The 19,103-nt window shown below is 32.9% G+C and overlaps 2 protein-coding genes and 1 long non-coding RNA gene across 3 annotated transcripts; 2 read left to right on the top strand and 1 right to left on the bottom strand.

Annotated features, from left to right (window-relative positions):
• The first annotated feature begins 2,160 nt into the window (after positions 1-2,160).
• LOC140879422 (uncharacterized) lies at positions 2,161-2,903 on the top strand. The gene is made up of 3 exons (XR_012149413.1): positions 2,161-2,258; positions 2,335-2,398; positions 2,704-2,903. It is a non-coding gene; the product is annotated as an uncharacterized lncRNA (long non-coding RNA).
• Positions 2,904-10,501: 7,598 nt separating this feature from the next.
• On the top strand, positions 10,502-13,788 carry LOC140883511 (patellin-3-like). Its single transcript, XM_073290009.1, has 4 exons — positions 10,502-11,794; positions 12,534-12,658; positions 12,779-12,929; positions 13,327-13,788. Exons 1-4 carry the CDS (start codon positions 10,805-10,807, stop codon positions 13,579-13,581), a joined length of 1,521 nt encoding a protein of 506 aa, XP_073146110.1. The 5' UTR covers positions 10,502-10,804; the 3' UTR covers positions 13,582-13,788.
• A 1,668-nt stretch (positions 13,789-15,456) lies between these two features.
• On the bottom strand, positions 15,457-17,964 carry LOC140883510 (patellin-3-like). The gene is made up of 4 exons (XM_073290008.1): positions 16,510-17,964; positions 16,293-16,417; positions 16,073-16,214; positions 15,457-15,979 (listed from the first exon to the last, which is right to left on the bottom strand). Exons 1-4 carry the CDS (start codon positions 17,827-17,829, stop codon positions 15,728-15,730), a joined length of 1,839 nt encoding a protein of 612 aa, XP_073146109.1. The 5' UTR covers positions 17,830-17,964; the 3' UTR covers positions 15,457-15,727.
• Positions 17,965-19,103: the final 1,139 nt, after the last annotated feature.

The raw sequence follows: 19,103 nt of genomic DNA on the forward strand, positions 1-19,103 counted from the left end.
TACAACAACTTAGAGTCAGTGAACTATCCTTACAAAAGATAAAAATATATTTTTATCTACAAATTGTTACAAAATCAAACAGTTTATTTTGCTATGCAGATGACCAAATTCATTTTTCCGAAACTTTGGTGGCTGATGAAAAAACTGTCATTGAGGATACTACTACATGTCGACATACACCTCCTGCTCAATCTTATAGGGTAAAATTTTATTTTAAATATTGCAAAATTCAAATATGATTATGATTAATTTAACTTTATAAACATTTTAGCCTCAAAGATTTCAAGTGATTAGTCCGGGATGGAAAACTACAATAGGTATAAATGCATACGACTTCGGGAGAGTGATTTTAAGAATTGTTCAGAAATTAAAAAAACACGTGTAAGTCAATATGTGTCTTATAACACAATTCTTCTTCTTCTTCTTTTTATTTTTTAAAATTTATGTAACATAACTTTTCCCTATATAATTTTTTGTATATTTACGTTCCTTTCTTACAGCAACAAGCGAATTGCGTGGGTAGAAGGATGAGATTCAACGGACGTACGCGTTCGAGTCCTAATTGTTTTCTACAATATGCGTTCTTTGACAAATCTATTTTGATTTTCTTAATTGGTCTCACGTAATAATGGAGCAGAAAGGCATAGCGGCTAGAAGACAACTAGTGGAAAACACATTATTTAGGTACACCTATTACTCAATACAGACCACAATTATGTGAAAAGATTTATTATCTACATACATAATTTAATTGACATGTTATTTATGGTGATAGGAAAAAAATCAGACGCACTAACGATCATGATATTGACGTCGTAAGAAACATCATTCATACTACAACACCTACTACATTATCAAATATTTCAATACACTACAAATCATCATAAAAAATATTTGTATTTTGCAGTTCTACAACCACTACATACCAACAGAGACAACATCCACGTGAACATCATCACGTAAGGTTTTTTCATAGGTAGGGAGTTCAAAAAATAAAAAAAAAAATACTTTATTTAACAATTCCAAGTTGATATCTTTTACTATCTCTTAATATTTTCTACAAGATGTGAGCCACAGACTAATTTATTGAAGTGTATGTATGTCATTTTTTCAATAATATCCTCTTTCAATAACCATAATGTACTGTGTCACAATGTGGGTAAAAAAATGTATCCACTATTATCTTCTCCAAAAATAATCAATCAGGTTTTTATGTGCCAACCCACTACGAAAACTTCCCATTTACCACTGCATGTAACTTTTCATCTTACCATCTTTTTACCGTTATCTTCCAAAGCAAAACACATATATAAGGTCTGCCATCATTTTCATCAAAAAAATATTAAATATTCATCGCTCAAGTTAACTAATATTTCATCAACTTACCCTTAAAATCATCAACTATTTGACAAAATTTCTCCATAAAATTTGGTTGTTGAATTAATCCTCCTTAACTGTTGGTTAGAAAAATATGTGAATTGGATTTGAAATTTTCAAATTCAAATTTGGTTTATGCCGTTTTGTTGCTTCAATTTGAAAACTTTCAAAAATCATGTTGTTAATGACATTTATGTGGCTGTTTACATGTCGTTCAAACCCAAGGAGATTTCTAACATTGCAAAGGAGCCTGAATTTCTTGCTACCACTGGATTATACCTGGGAAACCACAAGTATATGGTGATTCAAGGAAAGCCTGGTGTTGTTATTCGTGGAAAGAAGGTATATTTTCAAATATTCAATTGCGGTTTCTTGACAGAATTTAGATAACATTCAATTCCAAGTTGTTGTTACCATGTCATAAATCCAGATTATGCGCATAATCTTGGATAGCTTATGGATAAACATATTTGACCTGTAAATTTAAACAAAATCCTTACAAATATAGTTGGATAATTGGTGATGAAACTCTATGCAAAAAACTCCAAAGGATGTTTGTTGGACAATGTTTCAAGTGTTGTAGTGTTTGGAGATTTTGAAGCGCATGTTTATGTTTTTTGATATTGTATTTATTTCCCTTAAGAGATTAAATAATTGAAACAAATCTAAAAAAATCACAATTAGGTGGAGAAAATGAAGGAAGTGAGAACGCTTTTCTTCTCCACACGTAAAAGCAACTTAATCAAACACGGTTAATTTGATTTCTACATCAGCCTATTATCCCTGAAACCTCTCATCCAAACAAACACGGTTAATTTATTTACTCCTCTAGATTTTTATCATATCGTGATCATATTTACCCTACCGTTTCTGCACCAAAGGTAAGTGCTCTGTCTCTGCGCTCCGTCTATGTTATATTATGATTTCGTTTCTGATTTTTGTATGGATTGTTTTCAGATCGTGATATTCGTTCCTCTCCTCTCAACACATCATCTTTGTCGTCACCATTTATGCACCCAAGGTAATGTAGCCTCCAATATTTGTTTTTGATTCTTTAAGTTATGAATTTCAAATCTGATTTGTTTCTTTAAATTTTTAATTTTATATTTTACTTTAAAAATTTATTATCTACGTTATTAATTTTCTCTAACTTTGAATTCTTTCGTTAATTGAGAATGTTGCAAAATCTACTCTTTTTCAAATAATGAATAAAATCAATTCTTTTATGCTTGCGATTTTTACTCATAACATCAATATGGATTACAGTCATTTTAATTTGGTTTTTACTTTCAAAGGATTTAATACCATGAAAGGGTTGATTTCCAGGTACATATGGTGAACTATTTAGTGTTCCAATCAATTTTTTTATATGCCAAGACTTCTTCAGTATTGCCGATTTTTTTAGGTATGTTGAATATCAACACACTTGACTATTACCGTTTTTTTTTTAATTTAATTGTTTGCTAGATTTATTTGTCATTTTCATATTTTTAATTTAACTTTTTTTTGGCAAAATCTTCCATATAGATTTTGATAGTGTGTTTGTGGATTTCATTGGTTGATGGTCTTCTTTGGTATTTTGCTATCTTTAATCAATGTGGTGCCTATATTTGTTTCAAATTGAAATTAATCATAATAATGTTTTTGCCATAATACCTTCCGATGAAAAATTTCATCGTCTGTTATTTATTATATTTACGCTTATAGTAATGCAACCACATATTATTTACATATTTTGTTTAGGAACCAGAGTGGACAAAGAACCGCCAGATATCCCAAGCTTGGGTGTACTGATAATTCTCATCCTCAATTTCTTGAATATTTTAATACTTATGTTAAGTCGTACACTATTATATTACTCTATTTTGTTTATTTCTCTAATCATGAGAGTTTAGATATTTGATACATGAAATGCAATATCTTTAATCTTCTTTAAATTAAATATTCTGATTCAAACACATGCTTATTATGTTAATCAAGAATCTTGAAATAAAGCACACACTCACCTCTCATAACTTGGACCGACTTTGGATTCATCCAATTTTTCAAGGTTTGATATTTTTTTCCTTCAATATTCTGTCAGTATTTGTTCCATTTTAATTTGATTTTCAATTTTTTTTATTTATTGTTTGAGTGTATCTATTGGGATGGACATGTTGAGAGGAATGTGCTAAAAATGGTAGTCAACAATGGAAGGATTTAGAAATTGGAATCCAATGTTTATTTTTTTTCCCTCATACGATTCTGTTATTGTTTTCCTTTCTTTTATTTTCACCCTCATACATTGCTCTTCTTTTATTCAATATCATGATTTTGAAAGAGGACGTCAATGTTTGCGTGCTAAATTTGTTCCCTTTATTTTATTTTCACCTCAAATGCAGATTTCTCCGATTTTATTTTATCGAGTTAGCAATCCTTTCGCAAGGACAGTTCAGTATTGGATTGAAGTTGTGAGACACTTTTGATTAATATTATGTTCGTTTATTTTTGCACGATCAAATTAGTAATATGTTCCTAGGAAATTTGAAGCTATAACACCCTTTTCATGTCAAAATTTTCATTTATCTTTTCTTTATTGAATTTGTAATACTTTTTGATGCATAAAAGAATAGATGTTGAGAACAACTTTGAGCATTAATACGACTTTTCATAGATGGAAGTTTTGTGAACCTTGGACCGAATGGTGTCCAATGTAGATATGGGACAGGTTTCGATTTGTTGTGGCTAAATAGAGGTTGAAATTGAAGAGAAAGTTTATCAAACAAGAGTGTGAAGTTGATGTGTTTGTCGGATGGATCAAAGAAATTGGTGATGACGGATAAAGTCTTCAGAGAGAAGTCCCAGCGGTGAAACAGAAAGCTCAGGAATCTGGATCATTATCATCTCATTCAAAAAGATTCTCAGACGATCAGGTTAATTTCTTATGTGTGTAGGCATATATCTGTGTATCCTGAATCTGCATATCACTCTGAGTTGGTTCATTGGGGATTCAAAGTATCCAACATTTCACAGAACCTAAGTTGTAGGTATGTGTTAGTATCTTTATTTGGGCTCCGAGTGGAGACTAGGAAGGCAGTTTAGATCATGAAATGGTAAACACTAACAGATTGGTGTACTTTTATCTGTTTTATTGAATTTTAGTTTCGTTTTAACTGCCGATTGAACATTAAAAAAATAAATCATTCTTATGAAATTTGACCAACATGAATTCACTCTGAACACCTTGAGGTGGTAGCGGATGACAACAAATGAGTAATTATGCTTTTAACTATCTTCTTATTCAAAATCATCCAAACTGAAAAATTCCACCTAATACTCCACTTATTCCTTCAATCGTCCAATTACCATGGCATTCCATACTAGGTATATCATTGATGTTCATAAATTACAGAAAAAAGAGGATTGGTAGAGAACAGTTTGCATGATAATTGGTTGAGTTTCCTGCTACTGGAATCACCTTCAATCCTTTCAGCTTCGAACTTTCTTTGTGGTATTTTAGTAATATGTGTCTTTAATCTACGAATGATTACTGTATCTTATAGATAGATTTCATATTGATACTTTTTACTTGGGATATTGCAGTTTAAATATTGAAAGATGGGACAACAATGAGGGAGAACGGAAGTCAATTATTTTCCGTACATGGAAACAACACAAGTTACTATACTATTTGTTCTTTTTTTCTTTTAAATTGTCTATTATTGGCTACTAAGGTTGTGTGAAATGCAATAACATTTTCTTTTTGTGGCACCATTTAAACAATAATTTGGGAAAATTTGAAGGTGATCTCCAAAAAATGATTGATAATTTCATGATCACATTGAGCAAGATTAGTTAATTCAGGATATCAAACAAAAGAAACTATCATCGGAAACGTTCGTGACTTTGTCTCTTATTCGTATATTGTAATTTTACTATTACTATTTAATTAAGGATGACAGATTGTATGTTGCTGACAATCACACTTCTAACCCATTTTCAGGCTTATTTATTCCATTGAAGTCATGGTTCCTGAGCACAAAGCAATTAGCGAAGCTTTGAAATTTTTATTTCTTTGTGTTGATTTTCAATTCTATCATATGAATATTTTGTTTTGTTCTTAGACTCTTTAATAAATGTACATTTTTTTTATGTGGGCTTCCGAAAATTTTACCCCTTCAAAAACCTCAAATAAGATTTGAAGAACCTATGACAACAGTTTATAGTCTTCTATTTCTCTTTTGCTCTTTATGTGTTGCCTTAAGTTGGGGCTTTTAGTTTTTTAGATGTCGAAGATTGAATTTTTATGTGAAGCTTTTGTCTATGGATTAATATTGTAGTTATTTCTTCATAATTAAACATATTTTTATGCCTATATTATTTTCAAACTCATTGTTTGAAACGTACTATTACTTTGTTTTTTAAGATATTGAATTAGTTATGTTAGGATTCAGATTGTGGTGTGCTGTGGATCCATCCATCCATCTTCTCCCCAAATATAATTTAGTCGGTTGTTTGTTCGAGACACCAGGTCAAATGAATAAGATGTTTCTTCCATATTTATGATGCTAAGTCGGTACAAGACTTGGTGGTTCCGATGGCAAACGCACACGGTTAGGGGTGGACACGGATCGAATTATTTGAGTATGGGGTTTTATGCCCGATTACCTTGAGGTCCGGTACCTGATTTGTGTTTTCAAACTGATTGTTTGAAACGTACTATTACTTTCATGAATAAATTCCAGTAATATGAGTCATTTGTGGCTTGAATTTAATGAAATGTGTTGTGTATATAATTATGATATTTTCGTACAAACATTTCAATTCTTAAAATTTTATTTCACCCATAGACATCATTTATTTGTAATATTTTTTTTATCATATTTTATTGGTTCTGTAAATTAACATAATTAAATCAAATATTTCATAAATTATTTATTACACGCATATAAATCATGATATTTAAAATTTTATGGCACACGCGTTGCACACGCAACGCGTGTGCGTCGGTCGCTAGTTTATATATTAAGCAAGAAGACCTTATAGAAACTTTTTGGTCTTTTGGTATGACCACACAAAATTAATAATAATTTCTCTTTATTTATCTATTTTCAAATTCCAAATTATTTAAAAAAAATTAATATAGCGAGAAATAGCTAATAAAAGCAATGATATTTTAACTATTTTTTTATGGTTACCATTCTTAACCCAAAAAAAATTATTTTTTCTACTATAAATTTGTTAATTTTTTATTGAAATTAAGTATAATTAAAAATAATAATAATTTTTCGCCACACACATCGTGTGTGTACAAATATGATAGTATTTAATATGTAAGACATATCTTGAACATAATAATAATAATAATAATAATAATAATAATAATAATAATAATAATAATAATAATAATCACATAAGAAAATACTGGTAGGTGCAGGTTCGATGATGATAATAATAATAATAATAATAATAATAATAATAATAATCACATAAGAAAATACTGGTAGGTGCAGGTTCGATGATAATAATAATAATAATAATAATAATAATAATAATAATAATAATAATAATAATAACATAAGAAAATACTGGTAGGTGCAGGTTCGATCCATTTTTATTTTTTTTCCCATGAGTCCAATGTAAAATATATATATATATATATATATATATATATATATATATATAAAATATATATATATATATATATATCCTTAAATCATAATGTTGTTCATATTCTTTCAATTTCGTAAAAAAAAGTTTTGAATTAAATTAATACATTAAAGATTATATAAAACAAACAAACAATTCACAATAGTAAAAAATATTTATATTATAACTTAATAATCAGATCAAACATGTCTAAAACGATCACCAAAAAAATAAATCGTTTTACAGTTTTAGAGCTATAAATTACTAATATAGTTTGTATAATCAAATTATTCAGTATTTTTTTCCACAATTGATAATATAATCACTCAATTCAATATTTCTTATGTTGATCGGATAAAATTTTTAACAAGCTTTAACTTTTAGAAAAATTAACACAGTAATTCAATTCAAATTTTCTTGTGAGTTGATCAAATAAATTTTGATGAACTTTAACTTTGAGAAATTCATTCTTCACTTCTTATTATAAATGAAGATAGTCAATAAAATTTTACAAGCAATATGAGCATTTGAGAATTAATCGAATTTTCAAGTGATTCACTACAATCTTGCTTCCTTGATAATTAGCACTTCAAGAATACCAATTTCAAAATAATTAATCGCCATTAACATCTGAAGAACTCTTATGAGTTAGATAATGGATTTTTTTAATTATTAATTTAAATTTTAAAAATAAAATTTTTGAAAATTTAATAAATAGTGGAGGATTGCGAAAATACTGCAATCCTACACCACTGATGGGGAACTACAAAATAAATAAATAAATAAATAAATAAATATATATATATATATATATATATTTTTTTTTTTTTATCGCTGCCAGCAATTTTGCACAAACCCATCTGGCCAATTTTTTTTATTAATTATATAATTAGTAAATATTTTTGTAAAATCGTTATTTATTTGTTATAATATAGTGATTTTTTCCCTAAAAAATCAATTTTTTTATTTTAATTTTCGACTTTGACGTTCAGCTATAAAATTAGGAAAGAGACAAAATTAAAAATTCAACGGTTTTTTTATAAAATAAATTTGTTTATGATTATTTATATTTATAAAAAAATATTGATTAACTTAAATAAACAAAAAAATTTATAAACAAGGGCGGAGCCATGCCAAAGGTTAGGTGGACTCCAGCCCTATATTAAAAAAGAATTAGTAGTATATATGGATTTAATTTATTTTAAAATTTAGCTAGCTTATTATCAATTTTTTTATTTCAGCCCATTAATTTTATAAATCTAGTGCTAATTTTTTCTTCCATTCTTTCACATCGATTCAAAAATCAAAATACAAAATCATATTCATCTTTTTTTTCACAGCTATTTCTCACTGAAATTCTGAAAATCATTTTCGAAGTGGTGAATTCGACTACTGCCGCCGAGAATCGGAAATCTTAATTAGTTGGTAAATGTGATATCGTTATTGAGCCTCTTTTTAGCAATTTATGATTTGTGATTTGCGTTTGAAATTTGTTTGTTGAACTTTGAAGGTTATTGAGCCTTTTTTTTAGCAATTTGTGTTGTTTTTTTTTATATTTATAAACCCAATTTACGTCACAACCCACGATTACAATTTAAAATGCATATAGTGTATTCATTAAAAAGTGATTAAACGTGCATTAGAAAAATAATTAAAACTAAAAATGCATTAGAAAAGAGATTTGTGAAGATATATATATATATATATATATATATATATATATATATATATATATATATATATATATATAAACGATAAAGAAATAGGAGAACAGAGATACCATCAGACATCAAAATAAAATAATGAGGTTGAAATGAGTTGATCATAAATAAATTATTGTTTTCATTTGTGTATAATTTATGTGAATGCTTGGAGTTCGATCAATATTTTTAAAGCACTAGAAATGAAAAAAAAAAATTTATATTCATTAGTTTATGTTAACTCCACACTTATATATATTTCAAGACTTGAGATTGGAGTTAATGTAACTCTTCATATGCATTAATATGTTGATTGTTTCAATGGAAGTTCAAGGAGGCAAGAAGAAAATTAACTTGTTTTCATTTTTTAAACCAAAAGCTACTAGTACATCGAATAGTGAGGAACAATTTTCAACACATTATGTTTTTGTTTTATCGGATGAGTCAGTCCAATGTGAAAAAAATTTCTGGCTACGCCGTCTTGCTTATAAATAAAAAAAACAAAATGAAATTTATATAGATCACGGTAAATATTTTGTGGCCGTCTCAAGTTTGTATATTTCACGGAGCATAGATTAGGATCTAATTCATGAGTTGAGTCTCGTGAATACTTTTACGTTTGAATGATTTATAATTGAGCTGAGTTTGAATTTTATGTAACAAATATATTTATAGTCCACGAACTTATTCGATAGTAGCTATAGATTATAAATTATAAATTTAAATATTTATTAATTTATTAAAATACAATATTCTTATTCAAATTTATAATGCTCTTATAATAAATAAATTTAATAGATTTTTATATATTTGTCATGAATAAAAGTGTAAACTCTATAATCAAATAGCAAAATTATCATTTTTTAATATAAAATTAAAATATAACTCACGAGTCTAGTAACAAACATATTCACGAACTAATGATTAGACTATTGTAAAGTTTGAGTTTATTTCAAATTTATAATGCTCTTATAATAAATAAATTTAATAGATTTTTATATATTTGTCATGAATAAAAGTGTAAACTCTATAATCAAATAGCAAAATTATCATTTTTTAATATAAAATTAAAATATAACTCACGAGTCTAGTAACAAACATATTCACGAACTAATGATTAAACTATTGTAAAGTTTGAGTTTATTTCGTTTATTTAAACAAGTCTCGTTAAAAAATACTTTGATCGAATCGAACTTCAAATAACTCAAGAGCTACTTTTGTTCATTTACATCCTTAAATGTCAAACATAGGAAATTTTAAAACTTGAATTTAGGTCAAATATTTGAGCTCGAGGTTGATTTGAAACTCAAATATTTTTTTTAAAAAAGTTTTCGTTCAAATTAAAGTTGAGCTCGACTTAGAACATGAAAGCTCGTATATATTTCTTTCTTTTCTTTCTATTTTTTTTTAATCAATAAACAAATTTCGTAGTTGGATAAAAATTGTATGGTTGGTTTGGTTGTATATGATCAGTGCTTCAATCAACTCCGCAAATTGAAACATCCACGTGAACCAAACATTTCCAAGTTCTAAAGTGGGTCTTTCCCAAATAAAGTTAATGGGCCGAAGCGAGAAAATAGAATCGACATAGGATTCCCTGAGTATCCAAACAGACATGCATGGTCATGTGTATGTGTGATCTTGTCCGTATGACAATTGAATCTCTGTGTTTGTGTGTGTTGACCCATTTCACTCTTTTATGCCAATACGACCAAAAAACATAGGAATCCGATAGATTTGTACAGGGCCCCTACTTCTTCTTCATGTTTTCCTAAGATAAACATCTCATTATTGCCCTAAATTTTTCTCGAAACTGGCATCCCCTGTCTTTGGTATGGATAAATCTGAGGCATATTAGTCAAATAAACTGCACTAACGTGTTCGTCCCAAAAATTATTGACAAACAAATTAAACTCTTGACATATATACATAACATGCTATAATTATTTATCATCCTAAATTTGACATATATTTGGAGATAATCATCAAGAATCGCCTGTCAAAACAAAAAAACACACTGCAACTTATTGCTGCATCTTTATCCATCTATCGATCTCGTATATTTTTCTCCAACTTTCCTCTATTACCACCACTGAACAATGGCAGAGGTCATGACCCCTCCAGTTGCTATGCCAGAAGAGGCAGCCCTTCTTCCTCCGCCGCCGCTTGCGTCGGTAGGACTCGAGCTGCAGAGCGACCCACAACCCCAACCTGCAGCTGATATTCCAGTCACGGTGGTGGAAAAAGACACGCCTTTGGAGCCGTCGCCGCCCGAACCGCCGCTGGCGGTGGAGCATGTCACAGAACAAGGGGCCGTTCGACCGTCTTCCCTATCTCGTCCTCTAGCCGCTGCTTTGAAGGTGCCGCAGGAGTCCGAATCTCCGGTAGTGGGGAAAAGACAAGTATCCGAAAAGAAGAAGGCCCCGGAGTCCACACCTTCTTTCAAAGAAGAAAGCAACCGGGTTTCGGATCTCAAAGATTTCGAGAGAAAGGCGCTAGAAGAACTCAAAGCCTCCGTTCAAGAAGCTCTCAACAATCACCTCTTCGGGTCAGCTTCGCCCTCGGAGACCGCTGGCTCACCCGAAGAAGTATTCATCTGGGGCGTGCCATTGATGGAAGATGAAAGAAGCGACGTGATTTTACTCAAGTTTCTGCGAGCCCGCGATTTCAAAGTGAAGGATTCCTTCACCATGCTGAAGAACACCATACAATGGAGGAAAGATTTCAATGTAGACGAGCTGGTGAAGGAAGATTTGGGGGACGATCTTGAAAAGGTGGTGTTTATGCACGGTCACGACAAGGAGGGACACCCCGTGTGTTACAATGTGTATGGGGAGTTTCAGGACAAGAACTTGTACGCAAAGACATTTTCAGATGAGGAGAAAAGAACGAAATTTCTGCGGTGGAGGATCCAGTTTCTTGAGAGAAGTATTCGGAAATTGGATTTTAGCCCTGGTGGAATCAACACTATATTTCAAGTCAGTGATCTCAGGAACTCCCCTGGACCAGGGAAGAGAGAGCTTCGCATTGCTACCAAACAGGCGCTGCAGATCCTTCAGGATAATTATCCTGAATTTGTGGCCAAACAGGTGCAATTGTGCCCACATTTTTGTTGCTTTTATGCTGCTTTTTTGTCTATTAAGAACATGAAAACATTAACGAATGATCGGTTGTGGTTTATGAATAGCTGATGCTGAAGTTAGCCAGATGCTTTGCTACATTTGATAAGCAGTGAAAGTCCATCATTGGTCATCTTATATGTCCTTCATCAAAAGTGTTTTATTTCTTCTTGTATTCACTTGTTGGTTAGAGGAGAAATGTGATACTGTCTTTTTGGATATTCGGTAGACTTCCATGTGGTTGGCTATGCCTCACCTCACTCGAAACATCACGAATCGGCTTTTTACATTAAATCGTACTATTACCATGAGGTTTTGGTTACAACCGCGGAAGATCAGTTCTATAATCGGTTTAATCTTGGTTCTACTATTGATATAAGAGTGTAGATAACATGGGTGATTTCATTGAGCTACAAGTTGGCACCAACAATTGCTCCTACTATCCCCTGTTTTATAAGAATCTAAACATTGTCCCTGGACTGTAAAGTAACCACAAAAAGTCTGGGTTACACCTTTACCGTCGGTTATAATTCAGGGCACCACGTTAAAACTTTCAATCCTTCGCCATTACCGGTTGTAGATTGACCTATTAATTAGCAAATTTATTCTTTTTTATGGTGTGCATGGCTGCATATGTTAATTAAGTTTGATTTGGTGTGAAATGATATTAACGAGCCTCGTTTCCCGTTTTCTTTTCCTCCTATAAAAGGTGTTCATCAACGTTCCATGGTGGCATTTGGCTTTCTACATGATGATAAGTCCTTTCTTGACTCCGCGCACGAAGAGCAAATTTATATTTTCTGGTCCAGCAAGAACAGCAGAAATGCTTTTCAAGTTAGTGTAAAAAAAGTTTTTGGGTTGTCTTTTTTTCTTATCTTGTGACGAATACTAACTTGGCTTTTCTTAGAGATTTATGTCTGCTTACGGTTGCAATAAACTGGTTTTGCATGACAGGTATATCTCTCCGGAGCAAGTCCCCATTCAGTACGGTGGCCTTAGTGTAGATATCTGTGAATGCAACCCAGAGTTCACTGTGGATGATCCAGCGGCAGAGATAATTGTCAAACCTGCTACCAAGAAAACTGTAGAAATTATTGTCAATGAGGTTTGTTTATGAATTACTTACGTTTATCATAGATATCTAATCTGCATCATATCATTCAATTTAAATGATTATTACCATTTTGGTTTTCATTTTTTGGACACTTCTCTTTGCGTTTGTATATTGGAGACCGGAGAATATACATTAGCAACTATTTGATATAGTCACTGTACATAATTTTTTGGTGGTTGATGACAAAATTGATTCAAGTTCAGGTTAATATCTCATATTTAGATGGGGTTTTTCTCATCATAGGTTTTGAACTTATTATGACTTTTGGCTTTAAACAATATTGTTGGGAATCGCTTTCAAAATCTCAAGCCAATCCCATAAAAAAAAAAAACTCTTAAGCCAATGGAATGTGGCTAATAGCTGTTGAACATGTCTACTGAATCTGCAGAAATGCATCCTTGTTTGGGAGCTTCGCGTTGTGGGCTGGGAAGTGAGCTACAGTGCAGAATACGTGCCCAAGGATGAACACGGTTACACGGTAATAATACAAAAGAGTAGAAGAATGGCTCCAACAGATGCACCAGTAGTGTCGAATAGCTTCAACATCAGCGAGCTTGGCAAGATACTACTCACGGTCGATAACCCCACCACGAAGAAGAAGAAGCTACTGTACCGTTTCAAGGTGGTGCCTTGCATGCATTAACCTAAACTTGTGTGTTAGCACTGAGTTTGTTTGGTAGGTAAAAGAAGAGTTTCACATGAACATTTTATCTTGTGTCATGTCATGTCCTGGTGTTAGAAATTTTTTATTTGAATCAATGGGGCGTCGTCGAAACTCGTCAAGTAGTTGTGTAATAAATCCTTATACCATGTAAGTTTTGTGCTGCATTTATGGACTTTCATTGTTGCATTATGTAACTCTTGAGGTTGGGTAGCTGAGTTTATTTATTGAGTACATATATGCAAGACTTGGGCAAATTTCATGCTACTCTTACGGTAATAGCTCCATCTCATTGTACGGTCTATTGAAATAACGTAGATCTCACATGTATTGATATTGATAATTCATTTTTAGGACAATGTAGGTAGGGTAGCATCTCGTCTCTCGCATGACTTATTTATTATATTAGATTAGATGATGGGGGAGGATTCTATTGTAGAATCTTAAGACCGGCCCATACAAGGGGTTGCATTAGGTGTTTTTTTTTGTTCACAAAATGTTAAATGCGTAAATATTTATTCGATTTTTGAGAAATTTGAAATCTATTAATAAAGAGAGGGGCTTGTTAAGTTGGTAGTTCCACAGCCGTAACGTGAACATTTATTGAGGGATCCAAAGACAAAATGTAGGGGAGGAAGACGACATGAAGTAAAACCCACACGCACATGCAAACTGTCCCAATACCTCTTATTATTATTATTATCACAAAAACTCATCTGATACGGTCTCACGGGTCAATTTCGTCAGACGGATCTTTTATTTGGATGATCCATCAAAAAATATTATTTTTTATACGGATAAAGATATGTGAGATCGTTTCAAAAAAAAACTTATTATATTATTTATGACGTGAGAACTATAGGAGATTATTTTTCTCAACATTCCTTGTCGTATCATGACTTATAATTTATTGGAGATTAAGATTTCAAATTTATAATAAAATCTCAAGTTCCACATCTAACTATAATAAAATTCTCATCTGAATTAAATTTGGTCTCCCTTTAGTTAAATTCTTATATTATATTTTTCGAATACATTATTTATCGTAGCATCGTCTAGTTCTTAATTTAATATATTCTACAAACTATCTGAAATTAGAAAGACTAAATATTTTATTAAAATACAAATTAAAGTAAACATTCATAATATTTTCCGTGTATTGCTTGTGGAGAAGCAAAATATTGTGACGATAAACAAGATAAGTTGTTGAAAGGTAAAGTATGATTCACGCCAAAAATGATTAAATCCAGCTTGTGGTCTTCTTTTTGTCCTCTTAGCCTTTACTTGTTTAATGACAATGAAATCTGCAACGCTATCTTTTGGTGTTAATTGTAAATCTCATACTAATTCAATCGTCTGCAAATTAAATTATTCAGATAAACTGCACCAAATAAATATTGTGCAATAGACTTATCCAAGAAAATATTGATAGAGATAATTGAACTCGTGATCATTGGACACTCATTAGGGAAATTTGGCCTTTATTTTGTTATATTGGTAGTAGAGAATAATTAGAAACCAGTAATTAAGACTCCATGAGGGTCGAGGGACCATTTATTTATACTAAAAAGAAAAGTGACATTTTGTTACTTCTACATGGATATTTGCTACCAAGAAATTATTATTGTTAACTTTTTATGGAAACGCCAAGAATATGAAGTAACCATTTGCAGAAGAAAAAATATTGGTGGAACAGATGGCCTTTCTGACATATTTCACATGTTACAGACTTGGAATTTGGAATGATCAAATTAAGGTTAACAAAAAAATAACAATGTCCTAAATATTTAACCATGACAATATGGCATGCAAGAGAAGAATTACTTTTAACATTAAAAAAAAAATCCATGGAAAAGAGACAAAGCAAATGACAAAAAACCAGATTTATACAATTTACACAAATTCCTGTCCACATTTCCTTTTGCCACTCCAAATTGTTCCACCACACATTCATATATTCCAAAAAAAAAAAAAGGTTCAACAAGAAGAGAAAAAACCAAACAATTATGAAACAATGACTCCCCCAGACATCCAACTCAAAACTATGTTTTAACAACAATCAGAAAAGAATGTGAATATACAAAAGGATCCCTTTTTTCCCTTCAATCTGCAGCAATATTCATAGATTTCAATCAGAAGGCTTGATCTTGGACCTGTAGATCAGCTTCTTCTTCTTCGAAGTTTGGTTGTCGAAGGTGAGAACGAGCTTGCCCGGTTCCCCGATCTTGAAACTGCATCCGATCACTTGTTCGTCGGCTGGTCCAATCTTCCTCGACTTTTGCACGATCCAAGTGTATCCGCCTTCGGCACTAGGCACGAATTCGGCTCCATAGGAGACATCCCAGCCCCCCACTCTCACCTCCCAAACCAATGTGGAAGCCTGTAGAATCCAAAAAACAAGCACACCAGCATTAGAATAAAAACCGTTTTAAAGATTTCAAGAACAATCTACCATTTATAAAAACTAGCCCACCTCAGTGATAGGCAGCTCAATGGTATGTTTGCAAGATGGCTTAACAGTTTCCTCTGTTGCGGCATCGGCGGTGGTGAATTCTTGCTCACCATCCTTGCTAAGGCCACCATATTGAACTGGTACTTGCTCAGGTGCCAAGTATCTGATACATCACAGATTCAATCAATGTCACAAAACCACCATAAATATAGCATGTGCAAATCCACTCAAAAGTACAGACTTGAATAGGGTCTCTGCAGTCTTGGTGGGTCCAGCAAACACAAACTTGCTCTTGGTCCTCTGGGTGAAGAATGGACTGATCATCCTATTGTAAGCCACATACCACCATGGAACATTGATAAACACCTTCACATCACCAATAACCAGCAGTATAATAAGTCAAAGTGAACATAATTTGAAGGGATTGTATAAAGACACATCAATGATTTGTGCAGTACCTGTTTGGCCACAAATTCAGGATAATTATCCTGGAGCAAATAGAGGGCTTGGTTTGTGGATTGGCGAAACTCTTTCTTGAACAAAGTGAGTCCAGGAGAGTTATCAAGATCGATGATTTGAACAATGGTGGAGGTACCATCCGGGGCGAAATCAAGTTTCCTGATGTTCTTTTCCAAGAACTGAATGTACCATTTCAAGAACTTGGCTCTTTTTTCAGAGTCAGCGAAGGTTTTGCTGTACAATTCCTTGTCCTGGAACTCCCCGAGAGCATTGTAGCAGACGGGGTGCCCTTCTTTGTCCACTCCATGGACATAGACGACCTTTTCGAGCCCCTCCACGATCCCTTCCTCCTCCAGTAACTCGTCGATTTTGAACTCTTTTCTCCACCCCACCACGTTTTTCAGCATGGAGAAGGCTTCTTTCACCTTGAAGTCTCTGGCCCTCAAGAACTTGAGCAGAATCACGTCGCTCTTTTCATCAGCTAGAAGAGGAATACCCCAGATGGAGACCTCCTCCGGTGGAAGTGGTGTTGAAGATTCCGCCGCCGCAGCTGGTTCTTCTTCCTCGGGCTTCTCCTCCTTCACAGGGGCGATGGCGGGTTCTTCACATGGTGGCGGGGTAGGGGCGGTGACTTCATGAATTATGGTTTCTTTGATTTCTTCGACTACGGATTCCACCTTTTCTTCTACCTTGGCAACCACCGTTGCCGATGGTTCAGCCTTGGTCTCTTCAACAGGTGGTGGTGGGGTTGCTTTCTCTTCGGCCTTTTTCTCCACCGGCAGCTCAGGCTCTTGCTTCACGGGCTCCGGATCCGCCGATGGTGCCGGCGGCGGAACTTCAGCGGGTACCTCGCAAGATTCCGTTTTTTCTTCGATCTTCGTGGGTTCTTCTATCTTCTCCTCAGGCTTTGATTCTTCCTCTTCTGTTTTCGGCTCTTCCTCTTTCTTCTCCTCCTCCTTGGCAGGAGGCGGCTTGGTGAATTCATGCTTTTCGAGTGCCTCGCGAATCAAAAGCTTGAATTCATCCAAAGCTTTTTTCTCTGGATCGATAAGATCGTCAACTTTGTTGCTCTCCTCCTTGAAAGAAGCAGATTCAGTCATCTTGCTCTCCCCAACACCCTCGTCTTTCTCCTTCGTGTCTCCTTCTACCGCGGCCTCCTCCTTGGGCGGATCTTCAACTTTTTCAGGTTCCGGCTTCGGAGGCGCCTCCTCCACCACGGTTGTTGTGGGCTTCTCCGCCACCGGAACATCGCACAACACCACTTCTTCAGCAGCACTCGGTGCTTCAGGAGCCGACGACTTCTTGGTTTCCTCAGCCATGGATATCAATCAAACAGAAAAATTCAATCTTTTGCCGTAGAATCGAAACCCAGCCCAGAAAATGAATCGGCAAAAGAGATCAAACCAAAGAAAGATAGAAAGAGAATCGGAGGGGAAGGAGGCGATTAATATAGGGAGTGTGAAGAAGAAACAGTCTGTCAAAGGGAGCATGAATGCGCCAGCTCGCCGGTGGGGTCCATCTTCTCCCTTTCCTTATTCAATCATTTTTTTGGCTGTAATTCTTTCTGTGCAGTGGGACCCATCAGATTTTACCATGAATTTGTTGACTGTTGCGGCGGTATTTTTGTCTTTGCGAGCCGTTGCCTGCTTTGCTTTTTGCGGCGGATAAAACAACGTTGGAATCTTTATGCCATCGATGCAATGCAATGCAATCATCATACCATACATATATTATTTTATGAGCTACATAGTCAATTAAATATTTAAAAATTTTAATTTACATAAAATATATTATTTTATGAGTGATATAAATATTATTGGAGATAAGTTTGAGGAGAGAAGAGTGAGGATTTCAGGTTATTTTTAATAAGATTTCATCAAATTGATTGAAAATTGGCTAGTAAAGAGCACATTTTTAATTAAATAGTAAGATATACTATATACATTGTATAATCCAAATAAAATTGTAATAATTTTATCGTTTCTATTATGTTAGCTAGTATCACTAATTCATTTTTTTTTTCAATTTCAATTATTTTTCATGACAATAAAAAATGATAACGTCGTATCAAATATGTTCGTGATGTTTGTCGCTCTGTATTATTTTTTAGTGTCGTGTCAACATTTTAAAAAATAATTAAAATTAGTGGATTAAGACGTAAATTTGACTGACAATATGATTAAAAAAACAAAAAAATATAAGTTGCAAGAACAAAAATAAAATTTTAATGAATATTTTCGGTTTCGATAGCTATTTATGTTTAGAAACAAGAATATGTGAGAAAACCCGCCACAAACAAAAAACTTCGCTCCAATTTATTTGGGGTGATTATCATGTAATAAGACTATTAATACTAATTCATCCCATGTTTACTTAAAAATTTACAAAAATTCCTAAACTCAAGGGTCCGTTAATAATTAGATTTGAGCATGATTTGTAATCCTCAATTTCATTAAAGATGAATAATATATGGCTTGTATAAATGAAAAAAAAATTAAAAAACTCCTAATATACCCTTATTTCTAATCATTTCTATTATATTTAAAGAGCAAAATTGTGAATTTTTGTTTAATCACAATTTTAATCACAATCG

The sequence above is a fragment of the Henckelia pumila genome, chromosome 2 (genome assembly GCF_033568475.1).
Source record: "Henckelia pumila isolate YLH828 chromosome 2, ASM3356847v2, whole genome shotgun sequence".
In the NCBI taxonomy this organism is placed as follows: domain Eukaryota; kingdom Viridiplantae; phylum Streptophyta; class Magnoliopsida; order Lamiales; family Gesneriaceae; genus Henckelia; species Henckelia pumila.